Source organism: Dermacentor albipictus, chromosome 2, assembly GCF_038994185.2.
Source record: "Dermacentor albipictus isolate Rhodes 1998 colony chromosome 2, USDA_Dalb.pri_finalv2, whole genome shotgun sequence".
Taxonomy (NCBI): domain Eukaryota; kingdom Metazoa; phylum Arthropoda; class Arachnida; order Ixodida; family Ixodidae; genus Dermacentor; species Dermacentor albipictus.
In genome coordinates, this window is record NC_091822.1 from 75,635,270 (window position 1) to 75,657,815 (window position 22,546).

The window sequence follows — 22,546 nt, forward strand, 5'->3', positions numbered from 1 at the left end:
TCCTGGCCTCCCTCTTTGTCCTTATACTACTTTGTATCCATGTCCTCATCATCGCTTTGTTCGTGCACCATCTTGTAGTTCTCACCCTGCTGTGGAAGCTTTTTTTTTCATCTCCATGAGGTTGATATACCCACATTTCTCTTCAAGGAGCCAGCTATGCCTTTCGCCCTTCCATGGTACATCTTCTTGGTGGCGGTGGTGTGCACTTGTATGCATTGGTGTAGGGATTATTGGGGATGTACTATATTTTTACGTGTACTGTGTGATCCACACCAAAACTTTAAGCAGTGTCTTAGTAAAGTATGGGTGCAGGTTACATGCGAATTTCACCGTAAGGTTTGGCTTCACGACAGCGCAAAGCACTGTCATTAAGCCAAATTTGAAGGCGTAATTTGCCAGCTAGTTTCTCGTTACCTTCTAGGGAACCCCATCCTCTACACGTCTTCATGTGTTCAAGGTCCTTTCTCCCTTCATTCATGGTCACCTATTCCCCTCCTCTTTTCGGGTTCCTGTGTTGCGTTTTGGCTCTGTCAATAGTTAGGTATTTGTGCACGTAGTACTGGCGAACCAGAACTTGGCTGCGCTTTATGGCAGCCTTTTACAGGGCAGCTGAAGATGAACATTGTCAGCTTCGCTGCAGAGGGAGGGAACAGAGCTGCTGGCTGAAGATACAACATGGTCATGCGTGCATATGCGAATGGAGTCTGTTTGTACAGAGATTTGAGCGTTGTTGTAGGCAGTTATTTCCACGTGGTGTTCTTTATTTTTTCTTGGTACTATTGTAAGAAGGGGGTGCTGCTTATATTTGGAGGTGGATCATGCACGTAAAGGTACAGCGCTTTGGACGAGATTTTTGGCAGATCTCTCCCGCAATCCCTCTTCAAGCAACCCTATGAGCTATTCTATGAGCCATCTTCATCACCACAGTTTGCAATTTGGCTGCGTTGATCACCTGCTCACCTATATATGCACCACTTCCTTCAGCTTACTGGTCTATATCATGCATGACAAATTAGTAATTCAATTTTAGCAGATTTCATCCTATTCCTAGCAGTTTTCAGGCTCTGTGTGTTGAAATCATGTATTTAGAAAATTGCATATTTTTATTTTCGCAAGATTCTGAATTATGTCTTCTTAGCAGGTTGGAAGATCCACAAAAACATTTGGTTGATTCTAGTGAATCTTCAGAAAAATCTTTCAAGGCAAGAAAATGACAATGTTGACTTGTTCAACATGTCTTTTAGATTATAAACCTTACAGCAACAACGTTCTTCCTTGATGTTGTGTGACACATTATCACCATCTATGTTCTGCAGGACACATATTATATCCTAAAGCATGTGGTATTTTTCAAAAGGTATCATAAGTGCTATAGCCTCGAGATGAAGAATTTACAGAGGCTTCTGTTTGTAGCCGCAAGCCTGCCTCGTGTAAGGCCAGCAGCCTGTGAAAAAAAATCTTGAAAAAAAAATATTGTGGGCCGTGCATGAGTAAATACCATAGTTGCCGTGTTCCAGACTCAATGAAATCAATACTTCTGCTGCTTTGAAAATACCATTTTGATATGTAGTTGCTCGTTTTACCGATTGAAAATTTTGCAGTAGACTGGCAAAAACACTTCGTGGATTAGTATGCCAGATTTATAATGCTGTTTTGTTAAGATTTTTGCAAGAAAATAAATGTCAAAATTTTTAGTGATGGTCACCTTTTCTCTGTGTGGAAAATGATGTCAGCACTGTTACACTTTGCAGCTTGTCTGTAGTTGAACAGTCCGGCTGTAGGGCAGGTTGCCTGTAACTGGTTGATCTGGAGCAGCATTCTTACTGCGGAACAAACCTGCAGGATTGACCACTGGGACACGGAGAAAGAGCGGCTCCTGTTCCTGACTGACTACAGCCTTATCGTGCTCAAGTATGACTTCATCACCCTCAAGCTGCTCGAGTACCGGCGGCTGCACCTCAAGACGTTTGACGTGGTGCAAGTGGGCCTACTCACCTACCCAAACAAGTCGTTCATGCCGTGAGTGTCTTGTGCGCGATATTTCCCAGTAGAATCATTGTCCCAATGCAATGTAACACCACAGGGTAAAGGAGATTCTGTGGTATGCCAACTGAGGTGGAACTGTTCACTTAATTGCGAAGTGCACACACACACAAAGACACACACACACACACGTACGCGCACGCACGCACACATACAGTCTACGCTCGCTACAATGGACCGACGTACAACAGACTTTCGGATATAATCGACCATATTTCAGCCTTAGTTTGTTCTACCTAGTTTATTAATGCAACGAAGTTCGCTTTTAACAGACCGCATTACAATGGACTATCGGCTACAGCGGAGGAGATTAGCAGCAATTTTTGTCAAAATTGGGCGCATAAAATGGACTTTTATCATGTCGACACAGGCTGGCAGCCGACTTGCGAGGGTCAGTCGACGATTGCGGCTCAATATTGTGCATGCGAGGGAAGGAGGAAAGCGGGGTGGAAGCGCGCCGTCTTTCGCGTGCGAGGCGTGGGGGGAGGTGAGGGAAAGAAAGGGGGGGTTCTACTCCAGTGGCTGCTGTTAACAGCGTAGCCGCACGGCCGGCGTATCTCGAAAGCGATCTGAGATGTGGACAAAGTGTGTCCAGTGCCGGAAGCTTCGTATGTGCGGTGCTTCCAACGTTTAGTTCACGTTGAAGCTAAAGACAGCGCGAAGGTCAATTCGCTCGCTGCTGCTGCTGCGCTTATCTGCCTAATTTGCTATCGCAATCGATGTGTCTTCTTTCGGGAGGAAGATGGACTTTTTTTTTGTTTTTTACTTTCTACGTTCATGACTCACTATTTGCAGTAAAGTTGTAGACATCGCGATGAAAGTTTCAGAAGTGAGGCATCTCGGATATTACGGACTTCGGATAACACGGACATATTTTTGTCGGATTATCAGGGTCCGTTGTAACAATAGTCGACACTATATATATATATATATATATATATATATATATATATATATATATATATATATATATATATATATATATATATATATATATATATATATATATATATATATATATATATAGATGTTAACGGATTTATTTTAGTCCCTCTGCTGACCACCATTGTTCAGGTGTCGAACATAACACTAGAAAGATGCACTGCAGTCGGCAGGAATTTCCCCGATTCTTCCTTTACACTATTTCGTATAGTAAAATACCTAATTACATTTACTGCTACATTACTACTAGTATACAACTACATATAGAGAGAAAGTTTAATGATACTGGAAGGGTTAGCCTTACAACAGGCTTGGCATTCTGCATCAAGCAAAATGGTGAGGGACGAAAAAAAGGGAGTTAGAGAAAAACAAAGCACATACAAATGCACCAACACGACAGTTATTTTACAGAATCTTATTGGGGGCTGTATCCTACAGGAATACTCCCACACTCGAACCTCGTTATAACAAAGTGGGATATAATGAAATAATGGATATAACAAAGTAAATGAAATTCCTCTTGAAATCGCCGTTGAAGTCCATGTGTTAAAACCTGATTTTAACGAAGTCAAATTGTGTGGCCAATGGATATAATGAACTAGATTTGTCTCCAAAACCAAAAAATATCCGACCATTGCATGCTGAGTACATTGTTTTTGGCGGCATTCGGAACTTGTTCACCTTGGCAGTTCATAACTTCTGTGTCCCTGCGTCAAATACGTCACTGGGCAAACTGGTCTTTCTCACCACCATGCAAAGCTGCGCACTTGCACACAAGCCGCAGCTCATTATCGTACTTCTCTACTACCTTTCTTTCTTGTGCCTGCCTGGCTGCGCGACTTCATGTGGAGGTGCGAAACATTAGCGCGTTCACTTCTGCACGGCGCATCAAACAAGCAGGCCCAACTGTCCGTGGCCTCTGAAATGTCCCCCGGTGCAAATTTGAGGGTCACACGCAAGCCTGCGCGAGTCGCTCCTTGCTGAGCGGCTACGCGCGGCGGTGTGTTACAATAGTGCATTCACTTCCCCATTTCACTAAGGCACGGCGCGCAGGCACCCGCAGCTGGGCTGGCCTCGGAGACTACACCCGTGCAATTTCAGGAGTCATGCTCAGGCCAGGCTTCATTTATTTTTTCCTGCGTTTGTCCTTTTGTACGCACAACTCTTCCTAATGTAGGCGTTGCATTCACTTCTCCCCCTCTCGCTGTGGTGCACCACTTGCAGGCAGTTGGGCATGGCCTCCGAAATTGCATTGGCATCGGTGCGATCTCGGAGGCCATGAGCCGGCCGATCCAAGCCGACGAAATACGCTTACCTCCTCGATGAAACAGAGGGGTGCTGTGTTGTGTGACACGTGCTCCTCGACCACGACGAGCCAAGTGGAAAGCTGACGCAAAAGACCATCACAATAGAACAGAAGGGAACTATCTATAAAGGCTGTCACGTCAGGTGCTAAGAAGTCGCGTGACATGCCGAAGATTATTTTGTTGTTTCATTCAAATTTCATCGCACGCGTGGCCATGTGGCTCCGCGGGCTACGATGCCATCTTCTTATTTAATGTTTACAATTGTGCACCCAGTAAATAAATTGTGCAATTGCAGTAAACGGCAACAATGGTTATAATGAAGTGACGGTTATGATGAAGTAATTTCGCCCGCCCCTTCAATATTGTTATAACAAGGTTTGAGTGTATAAGTGCTTTACGAGGGCACAGTTCAGATCTATGGTCCAGGAACATGCTGCAGCTGAAGTTGCATGTTGTGTCGCATCTTTACTGCTGCTGTACTTGTAATGCCATTACTACCACTACTACTAATAGTGTATGGCCTTGGGATCAGTCTTGATTGCTTGAGATACGTTAATGGGCACTTGAGGCTCACTAGATGAGAGCTTTGGTTTTTGGCTCCCTTTAGATTACAGAAAGGCTGGATGGGAATCGAACTCATGACCTTGCACTCAGATGTGGAACCCCATAACCACTGAGAGTCTTTGGAATCAGAGGTTGAGAAATCAGTCTCAAGAGTTCCCATGTAATCGTGGAGAAAGGGGAACAATGTAAAGCCTTTAGATCTTTTTTGTTTGCGTGTATTTCTTTTAGAAGAATAATACATCGTAAGCACATTAAGCTTGCGTTCTCACAAGCACCATGTAGGGAAAGGAATGCTGACTAAAATAACTAAGTAGAGCCATATTACTAGTTTCTGTTTGTGAATTTTATTGTGATCAAATGCTTGGCCAAAACGAGAGGGTTTGCGAAGCTGTCTTGGCTGTTTTTTCACCAGTCCCTTGTTAGGGCCATAATAGATTTTAGCATTGGGGACGCAGGACCTGTACTCGTTTGTTAAGGGGCACCTTCAGCTGTATCGTATTTTTTTCTCTTTATGTCTTTCGAAAAACTTTTGCTGTGTGTACTGCTCTCTGTCCCGCTAACTTATGCCAGGTAACACACCTATCTAACATTTGGTTCCTGTACAAATAAATTTTAAAAGCAGTACCTGCGCGTACACATTGCAGACTTGAATGCACTGACTTCTATGGGCAGCGCCTTAGTGCGAGACAGCTTTGTTGGAAAGTGAGCGCACTCTAAGAGTGCAATTTTTATAGATGTACTGTAATGGGCAAAGGTGGGCATTTCTGTGATGCAGAAAGACTGGAGTGGAACTATATTATACTCCATTCCATACATAGCAGTCAATGCTCCGGAAGCTATAGAGACTTCTTGCGGTGGCTTTGTTCGTACTTAGATATAGTAATTAGATATTTTTTTTGCCGCAATTATGCACAACTGTTTTTTTATAGGCTCAGTATTGAGTGAAACAAGTTTCAATCCTTAGAAACAAACACACTGTGGCATACAGCTGCTAATGCGTTGTTTTAGATCATTTTATGCGAAGCATATTACGAGAGCTCAACCCAGCTCCTCAGGCGCGGCGGTGTCGCCTTGAAACCACGTGACACCGTGACGTCACGACAGAGGAGAAGTGGCTTTGGCTCAACTCTTGCAAGACGGGCTGGGTGGGAATCGAACCAGGGTCTCCGGAGTGTGGGACGGAGACGCTACCACTGAGCCACGAGTACGATGCTTCAAAGCGGTACAAAAGTGCCTCTAGTGAATGCGGTGTTGCCTTCGAAACGAGCTGTTTCTAAGGCGTGCGTCTCTTGCTCAGGCGCACATTTCGTTGCCGCGCCGAACGCTGCTTTGCTCGACGCTCACTGCGTCCAATGCGGGGCGCGTAGTCGCTGCCCTGTAGCCCATTGTCTTACACCCCTTGGCGGGTCGACGGGAACGCTGTCGCGTTCCACTGTTGAAGGCGAAGCAGTAATGCATGAGTTGTTTCTTCGTCTAGCCGAACCAAATATAGCCAAGCAACAGCAGTTCACCAGGCTAAACAGTGGTTCAACAACTAAAATAAAGGCTAGTATGCTTCGCATCCTGGGCTTAACCTTACCTAAGCCACAGCCATTTTTTTTACTTTTGTTGCTTGTTTGGGCTCTTTTTATTTGCAACCCGTCGCGAGAAGCCTCACGTGCATGCTCGGGCGAGCGAACGCTGTTGGAGTGCAGCGAAGCATGCACGGAGCGCGCGGAGTTATACATTTGCTTGGCCAAACTTCTTGCGTAGCTTCCACAGCGTTGACTGTTATGTATGGAACAGAGTATAGTTGTCATGACGTACCTTGTGTTGGGAAGCTTTTGTGGAACAACCAATTCTCGGGATTGGCCATTTGTGGCACACTTTTTCTTGCTTGCGGTCGGAAACGCTACGACGTTGGTCGCTTGTTACCCAAGTGACCCGCACGTTTCGGTCGTCGCGTAGGAAGCTCAGTTCTGTGATGGACACGGTGCGCAATCGGCTGGTGTCCCCGAGGCGTCGGGGTGGCAGCGGCGTGCCCCATGCTGCTGCGCCCCCTGGCCAAGACGTGCTCGTGGGCTGTGGCGATTTCGAGGCAGAGGAGGCCACACCGCTCTTTCCTGCTGCTTCTGCTCTCTCCTCCTCTTCTTCTCCTAACAGGTCTCTTACTTCTCCTTCTCTGACTGCCCTCTCTCTCACCACTATGCGTGTGTGTGCTCTTGTACCGAAATAGATTTGGGGAAGTCTCAACAACTTTCAGCATATGTGCTCTCATTTTGGTGCTTAGTGGGTGAAATCGCAACCATGTATACTGAATTTGCAAAAAAAAAAAAGTGTTCCTGAGGTTGATGTAGTGAGTAATTCGATCTAGATGTATTGTGAAATTTGACTGCTAGAAAGTCTTCACTTTATTTTCTGTGATTTCTTTTTGACACAACCTGCAGCCACTGGAAACGAAAGTGTGCGCATTACTTAGCCCTAAATTGACCCGTTTCATTCTCTGAGCACTGTACATAATGATCTTCCAGATAAATTTGCGGGTATTTACTCAGTCTTCACTGCATAGTTATCACAAAAGGTTCAAGCGATACAGATGTTGAACTTCTGTTTATTAATGGTTACTTTCAGCCGGTGTGAGAACGAAACCATTTTCTCCCTGTACCCTTTTCCTTCTTTTCTTCCCTGCATCTCATTCTGCTTTCACTTAAGCCTTTCCTTTTCTTCTATTGTGCTGTGTCTGTCGGTGGCTCATGCTACCTTTTCTGAACTCGTGCGCGTACGGTGAGGCCTCAGTTTGAAAACAGTAGCAGCACAGAAATCATGGCCACTGCAGACGGAACGTTCGGCAGGTCACGTTAGCCCTACACTGGACATCATTGGCTGAGTATGATTAGACTTACCATGGCCCCATTTCTGGCACTACGATAAAAGGCTTGTACATTTAGTTGGAAACTTTGTTCTCTTGTGTCTTTATAAAGCTACAGTCTGTTTCATTTGGAACCAAATTTTTTATTACTCAGAAACATTACAAAAAATTATGAGACGGTAATAAACTGAATGGCTTACTGCTGACCTGCAACCAAACGTTAACTGCGCTTTGTGCACTGAATAATTACTGCAGCAATAGAGGGGCAACATGAACATATTCAGTGCAGCCATTAACAGCAGTAGCTCTGTAGCTGCTTGGCTTCTGTGATGACTTGTGAATACTGTGAGGTGCCAGAAACACTTGAACATATATTGTGCGTGTGTCCTGCATACGCGCAAGAACGACGGCAACTTGACTCTTCCATTGCAAAGATCCATAAGAGGCCGCGATCAGACGAGTTTCTTTTAGGTCCTTGGCCTAATTGCAGAAAGCGCAGCCCTGGTAAGAAGTGCCGCTATAGCTTTTCACCAAGCCACTGGGCTGGACGCATGGCTTTAGAGATGCCACAACTCTGAATTTGTATATGCGCATCTCTTCCTTATACCATCATCATCATTCATCAGTCCTTTTGCACCCCGTCCCTTTTCCCCAGTGTAGGGTAGCAGGCCAGAGCAAGTTATAGCTCAGGCTGACCTCTCTGCCTTTCTGTAAAAAAATTTGTCTCTCTGTTTCTATGGCTCATTCTTAACAGGAAGGTTTAGCTCGGGGGCTCCTATCTAAATACTTGCAAAACGAGAATTAGTTTTTCTTGGCAACCACTCCACCAAATTGGACGAGGTTTGTTGCATTTAAAAGGAAACCTTAAAATCTAGTGACTGTTGGTTTTTTATTTTTATTTAGCTCGTCAATTTTTTATTAAATATTGGCGAAAATCGAAAATGTTCTAAAAACAAGAATATCAAGTTTAAAACTCTGTAACTTGGCAATAAAAAATGATATCACAATTACGTGAATTGCAGCTAATAGTACATCTAAAGCGGACAAAATTTATATGCCGCACATGAATCTAAAAAAATTTAGTAATATGGAAATACAGTTTTTGCAGAACCCTTGGACAGTATGTAACAATTTCACGTATTATATAAGATGGCATATTCAATTTGTCCGCTTTTAATGATCTAATGGGTGTCATTTACAGAACTGCAATATCTGTTCTTGATGCAGAGCTATTCATTTGTAAACTTCGGGCTTCTATTATCTTCAAACTTGCAAATTATTGAAAATCTTTTTAACAAAATTCAGGCCCTAGATTGAAATTCTGCTTCCAACAGTCACTAGAATTTAAATTTCTCTCTCAAATGCAACAAATTTCATTAACATCAGTCCAGGGGTTAGAAAAATGTTTTTTCGTTTTACATGTATTTGAATTGGGGTTGGGCCTGAGCTAAAGCTTCCTCTTAAGACTGTTCAATGTGATCACCTTGTCATCATGGCAACCTCATGCATAAACTAGCTTCATGGTGAAATGGCTTCTGCTGTTGATGGTGGCGCCAAGCATTTGCTCTGGTAGTGCTTTGCAATTCATTTCCATAAATTACCTTTTAGCAGTGGATTACTGTGGTATAGGTAGTATGCTGTTGTAGTTCTCTGTTAAGTAATGGCCTTGTTTACAAGATGGACTTGAATGTTCGCTTCGCTTAAAGTTGTCTTGAGGCCCAGTTGCTTTGGAAAGCAGCCAGGGGGTGCCCATTTATGATGTCTTTTACTACAAAGGTACTCCTTACGACATAAAACATAATACCCAGGTTTGTTTTAATAGTGATATATGCATTCGGCTAGAAGGAAAGTGCTTGCATTGGTGTAATGTCCCCATCACACTCTGCAATCTGCTCCAACAATGGCTCTTTGAGACGTATGGAAAGCATTTTGAACAGAGCATCAAGAGGAAGAGAGAATAAACATACCAATGGCTCTTTGTTGGCACCATGGTGTTGCTCAAACAGGTCAGGAAGTGATACACAAGAACTGCATTTTTACAATGTGCAGCCCAACTTCATGGCAGTGTGACGAAGTTTCAAGCTTGTGTCCGGTTTCTGCATGGCCTCTGAGATTGTATCATTCGACTGCAGCAGCAGAGTTTCATTTCACAATCTCAATGACCAATCATTTAGCTTACTGCGCTAACACCGCTTCTCCTCAGACATGGGAAACACACTGCATGTGAGCTTGTGTGAATGAAAAATATTTTGTTCTACTGGGATCGATTTCAGGCATCAGAAGGTATGCATGTTCAACAGCTGGCGCCGAAAAGAACAGTTAATCTCAGCTTACCAGGGCAGTGATACTGCAAGGCAGCTGGTGCTGGAAGTGCGTTGGTGACGTGGCTGCCATTATGTAGACATCACCTGTTCTTTGTCACTACTGTTACTTCTTTGCAACTGTTGATATATCATTTTGAAGTAACACAGCTAATTGAAGCAGCTATGGAGGTTGTGTATGGCAGCCAGTTGTGTGGCGGAACTCATGGATTGGCATTTGTTCATGTTGTGAGCTGAAATAACCCATAACAGCTACTGCTATAAAAACACTACCAGCTGCAGTGCTGAAGTCACCCCATGGGTTACCTAGGTTACCAATGCCGCTGGTCAAAGTTTGTGACAGTAAACTGCTGCTTGAGCATTCTTCATATGCTCCATTTGATGGCACTAAGATTGAAGGGGGCCTAGTAAGATTTATGCAGGGCAGACATGGGAAATATCTTTCTGTATCTCGTTTTGCTTTAGCACTGGTGTATTATGAATTGAAATATCTATAACAAGCTAGTAAGGCTCCCTCTTTTGAAGTGACACTCAAGAGCAAGATAACTGGAGCTGTAGTAGCAAAGTACCCTCGTACAATACCAAAAATGTCACTCTTACTGTGACTGAGGTCCTTGGTAGTGCATGAAAGACACAAACGTGACAGACATGTGGCAGCACTGCCTTGACGTTCCTGCTCTGCCTTGAAGATCCTGCACCAGCTTGCCATGGCATCATAGGTTTTGATGGCCTCTGTTCGGGCCTAGTTAAATATTCATTGGTATAGACGGACAACATTGTATGATAAACGATTTAAAGACTGATCATAGCAAATTTCAAGAATTTTCACTGAACCGGAAAGGCCCAAATATGAAAAACAAATATTTTGAAATTTATGATGTCAGACTGACGTACCGGCACTGGGGTTTCGATGCGAAATTGAAAAAAATGAGACTTTAAGCTTCATTTTCTAGTCTTGCCATGAAATCAACCAGAATAGAGTTTTGAAAGAATTTTTTATCATTTGAAAGGTATTTGGTGTTTCTCTTTCTCCAAATTCCCATTCAAGGGTCAGTGCAAATGCAGTGTAATACTTTTGATACGAGCTTCATGCGAACCGGAAAATAAAATGTATCATCCAAAAATCGTATTATTCAAAGGGAGCACCAAAATGTGTAAAAATAAGTCTACTCGCTGACAAATAGCAAAGGTTCGTGTGGTGCCAGGTGATACTGCTCTGCATAACATGTTATGTGGAGCACCATTGCTCAACGCCATGTGTACTACAACCAATGCACTTTTATTCACCTACATTGAAATAGCTGATCAGATTGCACTGAACTTTCTCATTTTTAATGTCTGTAATAAATTCTTCTGGAAGTGAAGAATAATACTAGCTATCCCGTGATCGAGAGTATATGTAAGCATGAAATGGCTACCGGCAAAGCAGATTGGTTGGAGATGATACTAGCCACAATCTTAAATGGGTGTGGTGCATGTTTGCAACAGCACACCACACCGCACCACGCCATACTGCGCACTGGTCCATATAGACACAATAGTTTCCTGTCACATATAGAGCCTCATTGCAAGTCCCGTCTCAGTCAAACAGCCATCTGCTGTGCACTGGACGCTACCGGCTTGGATACTGCCGGATGCTACCAGCGCTGCCGGCACGCTGAGTACTTCACGGACTTCACGCACCGCTGGCATTGAAGAGAGTGCAGGCAACTCTGTCTCAGCGCCAAAAGATGACGATTAAGTGTATAATGGCCTGTATCTGCCTTTTGAAGGTCGCTATTGGAAATGACAAATAAAACTTCAGCGTACTAGAAGTTGTAGCTTGATTGACATCGTGAACAAACATTTGGAAGAACTCAACAGCAATATTTTTATAACTTGTTTGGGAAGTAAATAGCATATGGAATGCAATCTCAACTGGTTGCTGGATGATCTTTTGTTCTCGCAACTTGCCTGGATGTTCTTGTTTGAGTGCCTGGATAACGGCTCAGGTTTTTGCTTCAAGGTCACTTGAAGGTCGCCAACAACGGGCGCTAAAAGCATTTCATGCTTAGAAAAGCCGCGCCGTTTCCTCACTCAACTGAGAAGTGGCACACTGCCAGTCGGTGTGGCTGCACTATCGCAGTGGTGTTTGACCACCGGCTGTGCGCCGCGTTCGTTTTTCCTCCAGCGTGGCTGGGACTCAACGCATTGTTCGTCAGTCATTGGAATGGCATTTAAGCTAGTACACTGGCAATATAAAGCTAGGACTTTTAGAAATAGCAGTAAAAGCTCACTGCTGCAGTTTTTCTTCTATTTCAGGTGAAAGCATGATCGCAGTAACCGTATGAAAATACATTGCTCCTATGGGACGTTGGCCAGGAAAAGGAGGAAAAAGCTTATTGTCCCGAAAAACGTATTAAGCTAAACTGTATCAGCTAGATTCTACTGTAGTGAGATACACTAGTTCCAGCTACTCCGAGGCAACACAAGTGAACATTGTGACTTTTCTTTCTTCTCACAGTTGGCTTTTTCTTTAGCTGGTTTCGGTAGCGCAGTGCATAGGGTGAAGTTATTAACATGTCGGCATTCACTGGCTAGTTTGCATTTGCCAGTTCACCAAAGGCAATCGAAAAAGCTTTGCCCTTGCTCTGCCTTGCAGTCCTCGCAACCAGGAAGGAGTCCGTTGCATGTGGGACCAGGGCGCCCAGCTTCCTGTCCTTAAGGTACGTGTCTTTTTATCGCTTTCTATTGCAGTGCTAGAAAAAGCTGACAGCAAACTAGCTTTGGGACCAGCTCCCATTTCCCACTGCAAACACCAGTGCTTTCAGTAGCTTTTTCATGCACAGAACTTTGCACGTGGGAAAAATCTAGACACTTATTGTCGAAATGGTGAAAGAGAAATTGGCAAGGCAGCAAGCTGGTTGGTCTCGTACTAGGAAAATTGGCAGTGCTAATGGACAAGGACAAGTAGATAATGTGATAGATAGTGCTGCGCTTATGTCAGTATTGTCACGCATGGTCCTGCTTTCAATATCCTAGTTTTTTTGACACTATTTAGTTTCTGTGTAAGAGAGACTTGCAAAAATGATGTTGGATTGAAAATAATAGATGCATTTGACAAAACTGGGGTAGGTTTGAGGCTGTCAACTCGCACACTATGCCGAAATGATTTTATGTGCATTGCTTGCAAGCTTACAATACACCTTTTATGTTTTCTCAACCAGAAGAAAGTTTTAAGAGTCTTGTGCAGCAACATTGGTCTCTCTGACATTTTTTTCTCGGTGCCTTGAATAATGCTCAACATTCAGGTGTGCAAGGGGTCTCAAGGCTGTCATCTAGCTAACAAAAAAATACAAACGTTTCTTGTGATACAACGAGAATGCAGCATTATACGAGTGTTCAAATCTTCTTCATGTTGTTTACAATGTAGGCTAACATTTGAAACAGGCACATACTATGCCAAATATGATAATAAAATTTGAGTGAAAACAAGCCAGCAGTTTGGCCTGAAGAGCAATTTAGTTCTGTATCCCTTTGGTAATGTATTTCATTATGTAATCTAGGTCCGAGACCAGGACGAATTTTTCTTCAACTATGAGGCTTTTTTTCGAGGAACCCGTATGGGTTTCCTTTGTAGCACTTGCTACGAACAGGTAGATGTCTGATTTTTCTTTTATTAACTACTTCTCTCCACCTTGCGGGTTCCTGCAGAACTACTACGTCAAACACTTGCCTTTGCTTCGTGTTGTCGACAAATTTGACTTTGCCCTGTCATCTGCTAGCCACCTGGTTAGCTCAGATGGTAGAGTGGCTGCCCCGGAAAGGCAGTGGTCCCGGGTTCGAGTCCCGGGCAAGGACAAATTTTTCTTCAACTCTGAGACTTTTCTTTCGAAGAACCTGTATGGGCTTCCTTTGTAGCAATTGCTACGAACGGGTGGATGTCCGGTTTTCCCTTTATTAATTACTTCTCTCCACGTTGCAGGTTTTTGCAGAACTACTACGTCAAACCCTTGCCTTTGCTTGGTGTTGTCAACAAATTTGACTTTGCCCTGTCATCTGCTAGCCGCCTGGTTAGCTCAGATGGTAGAGCGGATACCCCGGAAAAGCTGTGGTCCTGGGTTCGAGTCCCGGACCAGGACAAATTTTTCAACTCTGAGGCTTTTCTTTCAAGGAACCCGTATGGGTTTCCTTTGTAGCAATTGCTACGAACTGGTGAATGTATGATTTTCCCTTTATTAACTACTTCTCTCCACCTTGCGGGTTCCTGCAGAACTACTACGTCAAACACTTGCCTTTCCTTCGTGTTGTCGACAAATTTGACTTTGCCCTGTCATCTGCTAGCCGCCTGGTTAGCTCAGATGGTAGAGCGGATACCCCGGAAAAGCTGTGGTCCTGGGTTCGAGTCCCGGACCAGGACGAATTTTTCTTCAACTATGAGGCTTTTTTTCGAGGAACCCGTATGGGTTTCCTTTGTAGCAATTGCTACGAACTGGTGGATGTCTGGTTTTCCTTTTATTAACTACTTCTCTCCACCTTGCGGGTTCCTGCAGAACTACTACGTCAAACACTTGCCTTTGCTTCGTGTTGTCGACAAATTTGACTTTGCCCTGTCATCTGCTAGCCGTCTGGTTAGCTCAGATGGTAGAGTGGCTGCCCCGGAAAGGCAGTGTTCCTGGGTTGGAATCCCGGGCCAGGACAAATATTTCTTCAACTCTGAGACTTTTCTTTCGAGGAACCTGTATGGGCTTCCTTTGTAGCAATTGCTACGAACGGGTGGATGTCTGATTTTCCCTTTATTAATTACTTCTCTCCACGTTGCGGGTTTTTGCAGAACTACTACGTCAAACACTTGCCCTTGCTTCGTGTTGTCAACAAATTTGACTTTGCCCTGTCATCTGCTAGCCGCCTGGTTAGCTCAGATGGTAGAGCGGATACCCCGGAAAACCTGTGGTCCTGGGTTCGAGTCCCGGACCAGGACAAATTTTTCAATTCTGAGGCTTTTCTTTCAAGGAACCTGTATGGGTTTCCTTTGTAGCAATTGCTACGAACTGGTGAATGTATGATTTTCCCTTTATTAACTACTTCTCTCCACCTTGCGGGTTCCTGCAGAACTACTACGTCAAACACTTGCCTTTCCTTCGTGTTGTCGACAAATTTGACTTTGCCCTGTCATCTGCTAGCCGTCTGGTTAGCTCAGATGATAGAGCGGCTGCCCCGGAAAGGCAGTGGTCCCGGGTTCGAGTCCCAGACCAGGACGAATTTTTCTTCAACTATGAGGCTTTTTTTTTCGAGGAACCCGTATGGGTTTCCTTTGTAGCACTTGCTACGAACAGGTAGATGTCTGATTTTCCCTTTATTAAGTAGTCTAGGTCAATGACTTGGGAAGGAAGAGGGGAGACTGGCTATGATAAAGCAGGCCACTTTTGTAGGCATGGATTGAATGCTCAGTTGTGGACAGCACTGAGTTCAGTACACACATTTTTTTACATGACGGGTAAGAGCAAATGGGTTGCCATGCATAACAAGCTTCTTTTAAATTTTAGTCATTATGAAACATGTTATTTACACAGTAAAATTAAGCTGACATCAGCTAATTTGATTTTTTGATGATTCAATCCTGAATGAAGGTCCTGGCCGGTATACATGCATTTTTATATTCCCAAACTTTTGTTATTTCGATCATGAAATTGGCCTTCACTGGTAAATTCGAACTTGACCCGTCAGCACACACCTTATTCCTATGGTGACGCCAATAGTGACTCCCTTTAACTGTTTCATTTTCGTGCCTATAGAAATCGAGCAATTTGACTGACAGTTTGTCTATGGACTGCTAAAAATTTTTATTGGAATTCTACTACTAGCAATGTCACACACCGTCTGAAGTGACAGCTGTCATTTTTTTCTACTTGTCACAACTATTTGTCACATTTGACAATTGTTGGCAGATTGGAGACTCAGTAAAAGCGAAACATCGACTGGAGGTAACGCCAAAGCCTAACTCTAGTGCTCCTAACACTTCCTCAATAAAACAAAACAAAATTTATGCTTTCGCCTACTTGGCAACACAATTTTTAAATGACAGCAGCAGTGAAAACACAGAAGATTATCTCTGGTTGTCTAATGTTCCACTCCGATGTCTAGGCTGTTTTAACAATGTCTCATACAATGTTAAATGCTTTTGAGTGCCTGCTATTTTAATAACTGTGTTTGACTAATATCCTGTATAGCTCAATATTTCCCACCGTCGGTTGCTTTAACGCATCACCCTTTCCACACCGTATGTACAAATTATTACAAGCAATTCAGATTGAATGATGACAGCATGATTACGATAGAAAGATGAAGAACAATGATGTCAGTGGAATGATCGTGGCGGTATGACATTAATATCATGATAAGAATGGGATGACATTTTTAAACTGATGATGATGTTAAAATGCCAGAGTTACTATGATGGCATGATGACAATGGTATGACGACGGCTGCGTGACGATGGTGGCGCAAAGATGACGGATGATGAAAGTCTAGTGACGAAGTTAGAATGGCAGTGATGGAACAACCGCAACTGCATCACAACAATGATAGGACAACGAATGCATGAGGACCAATGTATGATGAGAACACTATTACGACGATGGCATGACTACAGTATGAGGACAATGGGATGTCTACGGGGGCATGTCAGTGATGGTGGGACGACAACTCTGATGACTTGATGGAAACTGTGACACGACGACGATGGCATGATGAGAATTGGATGGTGAATCTGGTGTGACGAAAGTGGAAGGAACCCCGATGGCATCATGATGGCGTTATGGCAATGAATGCATATACAGTGGAACCTTGTTGATATGAGCCTGTTACGTACGATTTCCTGGCCCCAATGTTCGTGATCGAGAACTGAGAAAATGACCCAATACAGATATGCTTCTTTTTTACCGCTTCATATGTTCCCGGAAAACACCATTTTTTGTCTCTTACGTTCAGTGCACTGCCAAATTGTGACTGTATGATATGCTCTCCGCTGGCGGCATTTCAGGCACCATGTTTCGGTGTCACCCACTAGCTCGATTTCATTTCGCATCGCCGTCTTAGAGCACTATGCAATAGGAAAATGACAATGTGCATCTGTGGTCACGTGGGCCCCGCTGACTCAACGCACGTTGGCATTTCATGCGGCAACAATTCCTGCCCAGTGGGCACATCACAACCTCCCATCAAAATGCCGTGCTTGAAGAAGCTGCTGACTCACGTCAAATTTGAGGAGCACAAGGCTTGCTGAAGCCACAAAAACGTGAACACGCATCTTGGGCCACAAAGGTCCTATATGCATCGGTGTCTGGTGCTGCTACAATTTGCACACCTCGCATTATATGTCAACCACAGTAGAACATGGGAATTTTCTTGTGACTCCGGATCTTGCGTTTTTCCAGTTAGTATGTTTTTTCTCACATTTTTTTCCATAACAAGGTTTTACCATATAATGACAGTATGGTGACAATGGTGAGATAATGATAGCATGGTGCGACTCAAATGATGAAGCTGGAATGAGGATCAGGCAAGGACCACTATGACATCACGACTTTGAGCACATATCTAGTGACCCAAGCTATTAGACAACTTGGGAGACTAGGATGGAGCAAAAGGTGTGACAATGACGGCATGACGAGAGTGAGATAGTGAGGCTAGAGTGACGATGGTGGAATCAGGACAATGGCGTCAGACTGATGGTACGAAAAAAAAATGCTTGACGAGTGTATGACAAGAATGGGGTGACAACAATGGGCGGACGAGAGTCGGGTGACAGATGGATTGACGATGATACAATGACCACAAGGGCATCATGGCCACGAGCATGTACTTTAGTGGCAGAAGCTGTTGGACAACTTTGGCAACTGGGCCAGCCTAAACGATGTGATGGAGGCAGCACGACAACAGTTGAATAACAAAGCTCAAATGCCAACGATGCTGTGCCAGCGATGGCATCACAACCACAGGTGCTTAGCTAGTGGTCCGAGCTAGCAGACATGGGTCAGTAGGTCGGCTTAAGAGTCGCGACAGACAGATGGACGGATGGACGGACAGATGGGTGGACAGGCAGGCAGGCAGGCAGGCAGGCAGGCAGGCAGGCAGGCAGGCAGGCAGGCAGGCAGGCAGGCAGGCGGGCGGGTAGGCGGGCGGACAGGCGGACGGACGGATGGACAAACAGATGGGCGGACGGACGGACGAACGGTCGGTTGGACTCAAAACACCCAAAGGCGGCAAAGAATGCCAAGTGCATTAATAGCAAACTAATGCTTTCATTATTTCAAATAAATTATTTTTATTAATATTATTATTATTCATGTTTCTTCACGTGCGTCTTTCCAGTTTGACAGGAATTCTCAAAAACTGTCTGAGCAATTACTGCTTTACGTCCTTTCTAAACACCAGTAGTCAGGCCATAATTTTATTTATTGTGGTATATAGTGTGACTATTGTATCGTTAAATAAATCTTTAAAAGATAAAAGCACCGAAAATGAGAACATTGCTAGTGGTAATGAAAGCGGTAATGATGGCGTCTGCCTCAGCGTAGCCTAGGAGACAGTTTGAGTGTGCGAAAAACATCTATTTCCAGCCTGCTGTAGGAAAATTTTTAAGCAATAACCGTAGCTCACAATTTCTGATTACACTATATATGTGATTCTAAAGTGCACATTTAAAAAACTATTAAATTCAGCTGAAGATTGCCTGCACGATGCTAACGGATATAAAATCAAACTGCCTTCGTGTTGTTTGTATGTTTTACTGTACATTGGTGTATTATGGCAAAGTTGACTTTAAAAATCCGGCCCCCTTGGTGCAATACATATTAGATCCTTCCCCAGTTTTCTTGCTAAAAATTAGATATTTAGATTTCTACTTTGTTTGGAAGCTTCAATGTAATCTGTACATTACTCTTCTACTTTGGGCACATAGAGAGTGCATGTGCGTTTGATTCAGGGGTGTATTAGGATTGGGTAAGTACTATCAAATGAATCGGCATTGTGTTTTGGCAGTTTTGCCGCACCTTGTTTATTTGAATCCGCCAGATAATTCGATCAATTTCGTCGGTCCCATAAGGGTCAGAATAATGGAATTTGATGTATTTAGGTTTGATTCTATGCACGCAACAAAGCTTCTTTGCTTTCCTAAGGCACCCCACTTTGCATCAGGGGATTCCAGCGTTTCTTTATAAGCACCACCAGTTGTTCCAAAAATGCTCTGTGGTACTTTGTCTCTTATCCATGCTAGGAGTTCCATAATGTACTGTACAAACATTGCTTTGAGACAAGAGATCTGGCTTGTTTGGTTTGCCAAAACCGATCTGCCGGCCATGTTGTGTGAGTACCACGAACCACACTTCTTTGTTTTCGCTGCCTTCTTATGCTGTTTGAGTTCGACCTGATAGAGGAAAGCACTAAAATATCTTCGTGGAATTGTAACCATACTTGGCTGTTACCTATTGTGAGCAAACAACGGCCATGCTCGCATGCATGGCCGTTGATGTGATGGAATACTCCCACCGGCGAATAACTTCCTAGGGAGTGTGAGTGCTCACATTGGTGGGTGGCCTCGCATAAATGTTGCAGCACCATGAAAGTACAGTAAAAGCTCGTTAAACTGCACCCGCTTAAACAGTAATTTCGTTTTAAAAGTAGTAAAGCCAAATCCCTGACTCTGTGGCCATTTTGTATCCACATAAACTGTAGCAGCTTATTGCATACATATCGGTTAACTCATAGTGTTTCTGCTTTTCATCGCGCAATCATGGCGGTGCGTCGTCCCCATCGGGCAGCCTGTCAGAACAACAAGCCTCAGAGATCGGAACAGTGGCCTCCAAGCGCCCTGTGCATTTGCGCGTGAAGCCAAATCAACATCATTTCGGTGTTGGGCAAGCAAAGACTCGCGTCATGCCGAAGCTCTGAAAAAAAGCACCGGGGGCTCATCATAGAAGAAAAGTTAGACATCGTTCGTGCTATTGAACGTGGCACGAAGAAGGTGGCGCTGGCACATGACAGGCATCTACTGTTGACTACGGTGTGTGGCATTTGGAATGCAAAGAATTCGCTCGGCAGCGCTGCTGCAACCGCGAAAAGATGTCGGCTACGAGGTTTGGCTTTTTGCGATCATTGCCTGTGTTGTTGCCAGACTGTCGCCTAACGACAGTGATGAGGATGACACGGAAAGAGCACTAGCGATTCAGGCCCAACAGAAGTAGAAACTGCACATCATGTCAGTGTCATGAATGCAGTCGCCTCGATGCAGAACAGCACCCCGCAATGAAAAAGACGCACCACAACTTCAGCAGCGCTGCCGCACCCGCACACGGAGAATATGCAACGCCAACAAGGAGTCTGCCTTGCGAGTGTTTGCCGAGAAGAAGGGCCTGTGTGAAAAGGTGGCTTGCAGCTTCAGCAAGTTTGAGGCCGCTGTCATCGTTGCTAGGCTGCCACGGCATCAAATAAAAATGAAAATAGCAGACTTTTATCGCCTGAAGTGAATAAATATTGCATGTTTTGCCCTTTCATCGCACCCTCTCTGAGTTTCGTTTCTGACAGGTAAGTGGGTGATCTCATGCTATTTCCGTTAAGCAGTATATAGTATATTTAGTATAGTATATTTAGTATATATACTTCTTTCATGCTCCAACCATCTATGGTTTAACAAGCTTTCACTGTATGAGGCTTTGTGACAAGGTCTGCAGAGTGCAGCAAAAAGTATTTTCACCCATCGTCAATGCTTTACAGTTTTAATGAGGCAGGTTATAAGTTTTAATGACTTAGCAGAAAGAACTGAAATTTGCAAAACAATGTATAACATTGCATTAGGTTGACACTGGGTAGAGAATCGCCCTCACCGATACTGTGTTGGACAGTACCGGTCCTACTGTGCACAACAGTTCATTAGACTATCACTCTTACTGCCTTGCACTTTTTGGTGAAACTGAGGTAATACATATATATAATATATATATTTTTTTGCTGATTGTGGTTATGGAAATGGTGTTTCTTTGTTAAATTGGATTAGAATGACATCATATTTCTACCTTGAAATAAATAAACGAATTCAAATTTGTAGATGCGTACGGATATTCGAAGTATCCAATACAAATCAAACAGATCTTGCTATTCGATACGTATTTGATTCGAGAGTTCACAATTCGAAATTGTCGAGTATTTGTTTCGTTGGAATACTACACCAGGAAAAATAAATATCTTCGTAGTCTATAGCGAAAAAGGCTGATGCAAGTAGGGTCACTTACAAATGGTGCTGCTGCAGGTTTTTGTGCAGACAGACCAGTTCCTGACCAAACAAATTAAGGAAATCACTCATGTAATATGGTTTCCAATTGTTATATAAGCATGTCCCACTTTAAGCAGCCGACAAGTTTACTGTCTCGATTTAGGCAAAGCAAATTGTCATTTTTGTTTGGTATCACCGCATTTGGATTCCTTAAAAACAATTCATGTGCTGTGCTATTACACGTAGTGCCTTGAACTAGCACTACACTGTATTGTGCGCCAGTGGTGACGTGCTCTTTTTTTGTTTCAGTACTATCTCATTGTCATGTTTCACCACATACGACCACCTCTCCTTTGTTTCTTATTTACAAAGCTTCTCACTTGAGCTGGAATGCAGTTGGCAATGGCATATGATGTATCAAATAACATAAATAAACCTTTTGTTGTCCAACAGACTCCACGAAATGTATGTTTAGAAGTTTGAAATATTGATATTCAATTCACTATTCAACGATTGCCTTTGTACAATACAGTTGAAACTCAGTTTATCGAAGTGATAACTACACTAAATTATTTCACTAAATCGGGAAATTTGTAAAATTGAGAAAGAAATTTTTTGCTCCTGCGAAATCTAAAATTGTAAAGTAGCCAAACGCAAAAGCTACTGTGGCATTGTATTTACTGTTAATCTAGTCACCTGTCGCCATGAAATAATGAAAGCAAGCACCGCCGCCCCTACCGAGGTGGAGTTCAGTCCGCTGTTCTGTGCATGGGCGCGGCGTGCAGTCTCATCAATCAAAATAAAGCTAGGGCCATGACTAGAGCGCCTAGATGGTTTAACACAATAGATTTAGAGCACACACTTGAAGAAAAGCCCATCTGTGTCAAAATTAGAAGTCACGGCCTTTCTTTACTCACATAATTCAGGAAAAACTTCATTAAATCGATTTTGGCCAAGTTAGTCTCGTTAATGCAGGTTGATGACAACATTGAATCCTGTGGGTACCTGCCGGGGAATGAAAACTTCTTCATTAGATTGGGAACTTGGTTTCTTTAGATTGAGTTTTAACTGTATTCCTAATAAATTCATGCAGAAAACTTCGCTCTTCAAACACCCATTTAGGTTTGTGATCCCTCACATTGTGTAACGGAAATAATGTGACGTTGTTGTGATGGTGAAGAAAGAGGCAGGGTCAAAACAATGAGTCACGAATCTATTTATTGGGCAAACTTATGCCCAAAGATCAAACAGCACACAAAGCATGAGAACAGTG

General features: G+C 43.5%; 1 protein-coding gene across 2 annotated transcripts in view; it reads left to right on the plus strand.

Moving 5' to 3' along the window:
* The window catches only part of LOC135913112 (tumor protein p63-regulated gene 1-like protein), a 47,804-nt gene that overhangs the window by 11,370 nt on the left and 13,888 nt on the right, over positions 1 to 22,546 (plus strand). The window contains exons 4-6 of one of the 2 annotated variants that reach the window (XM_065445785.2): positions 1,843 to 2,019; positions 6,804 to 6,998; positions 12,667 to 12,730. In XM_065445785.2, the coding sequence (XP_065301857.1) occupies positions 1,843 to 2,019; positions 6,804 to 6,998; positions 12,667 to 12,730 (436 nt within the window). The remainder of the gene's footprint in view (positions 1 to 1,842; positions 2,020 to 6,803; positions 6,999 to 12,666; positions 12,731 to 22,546) is intronic. The other variant, XM_065445786.2, reaches the window with a different exon arrangement.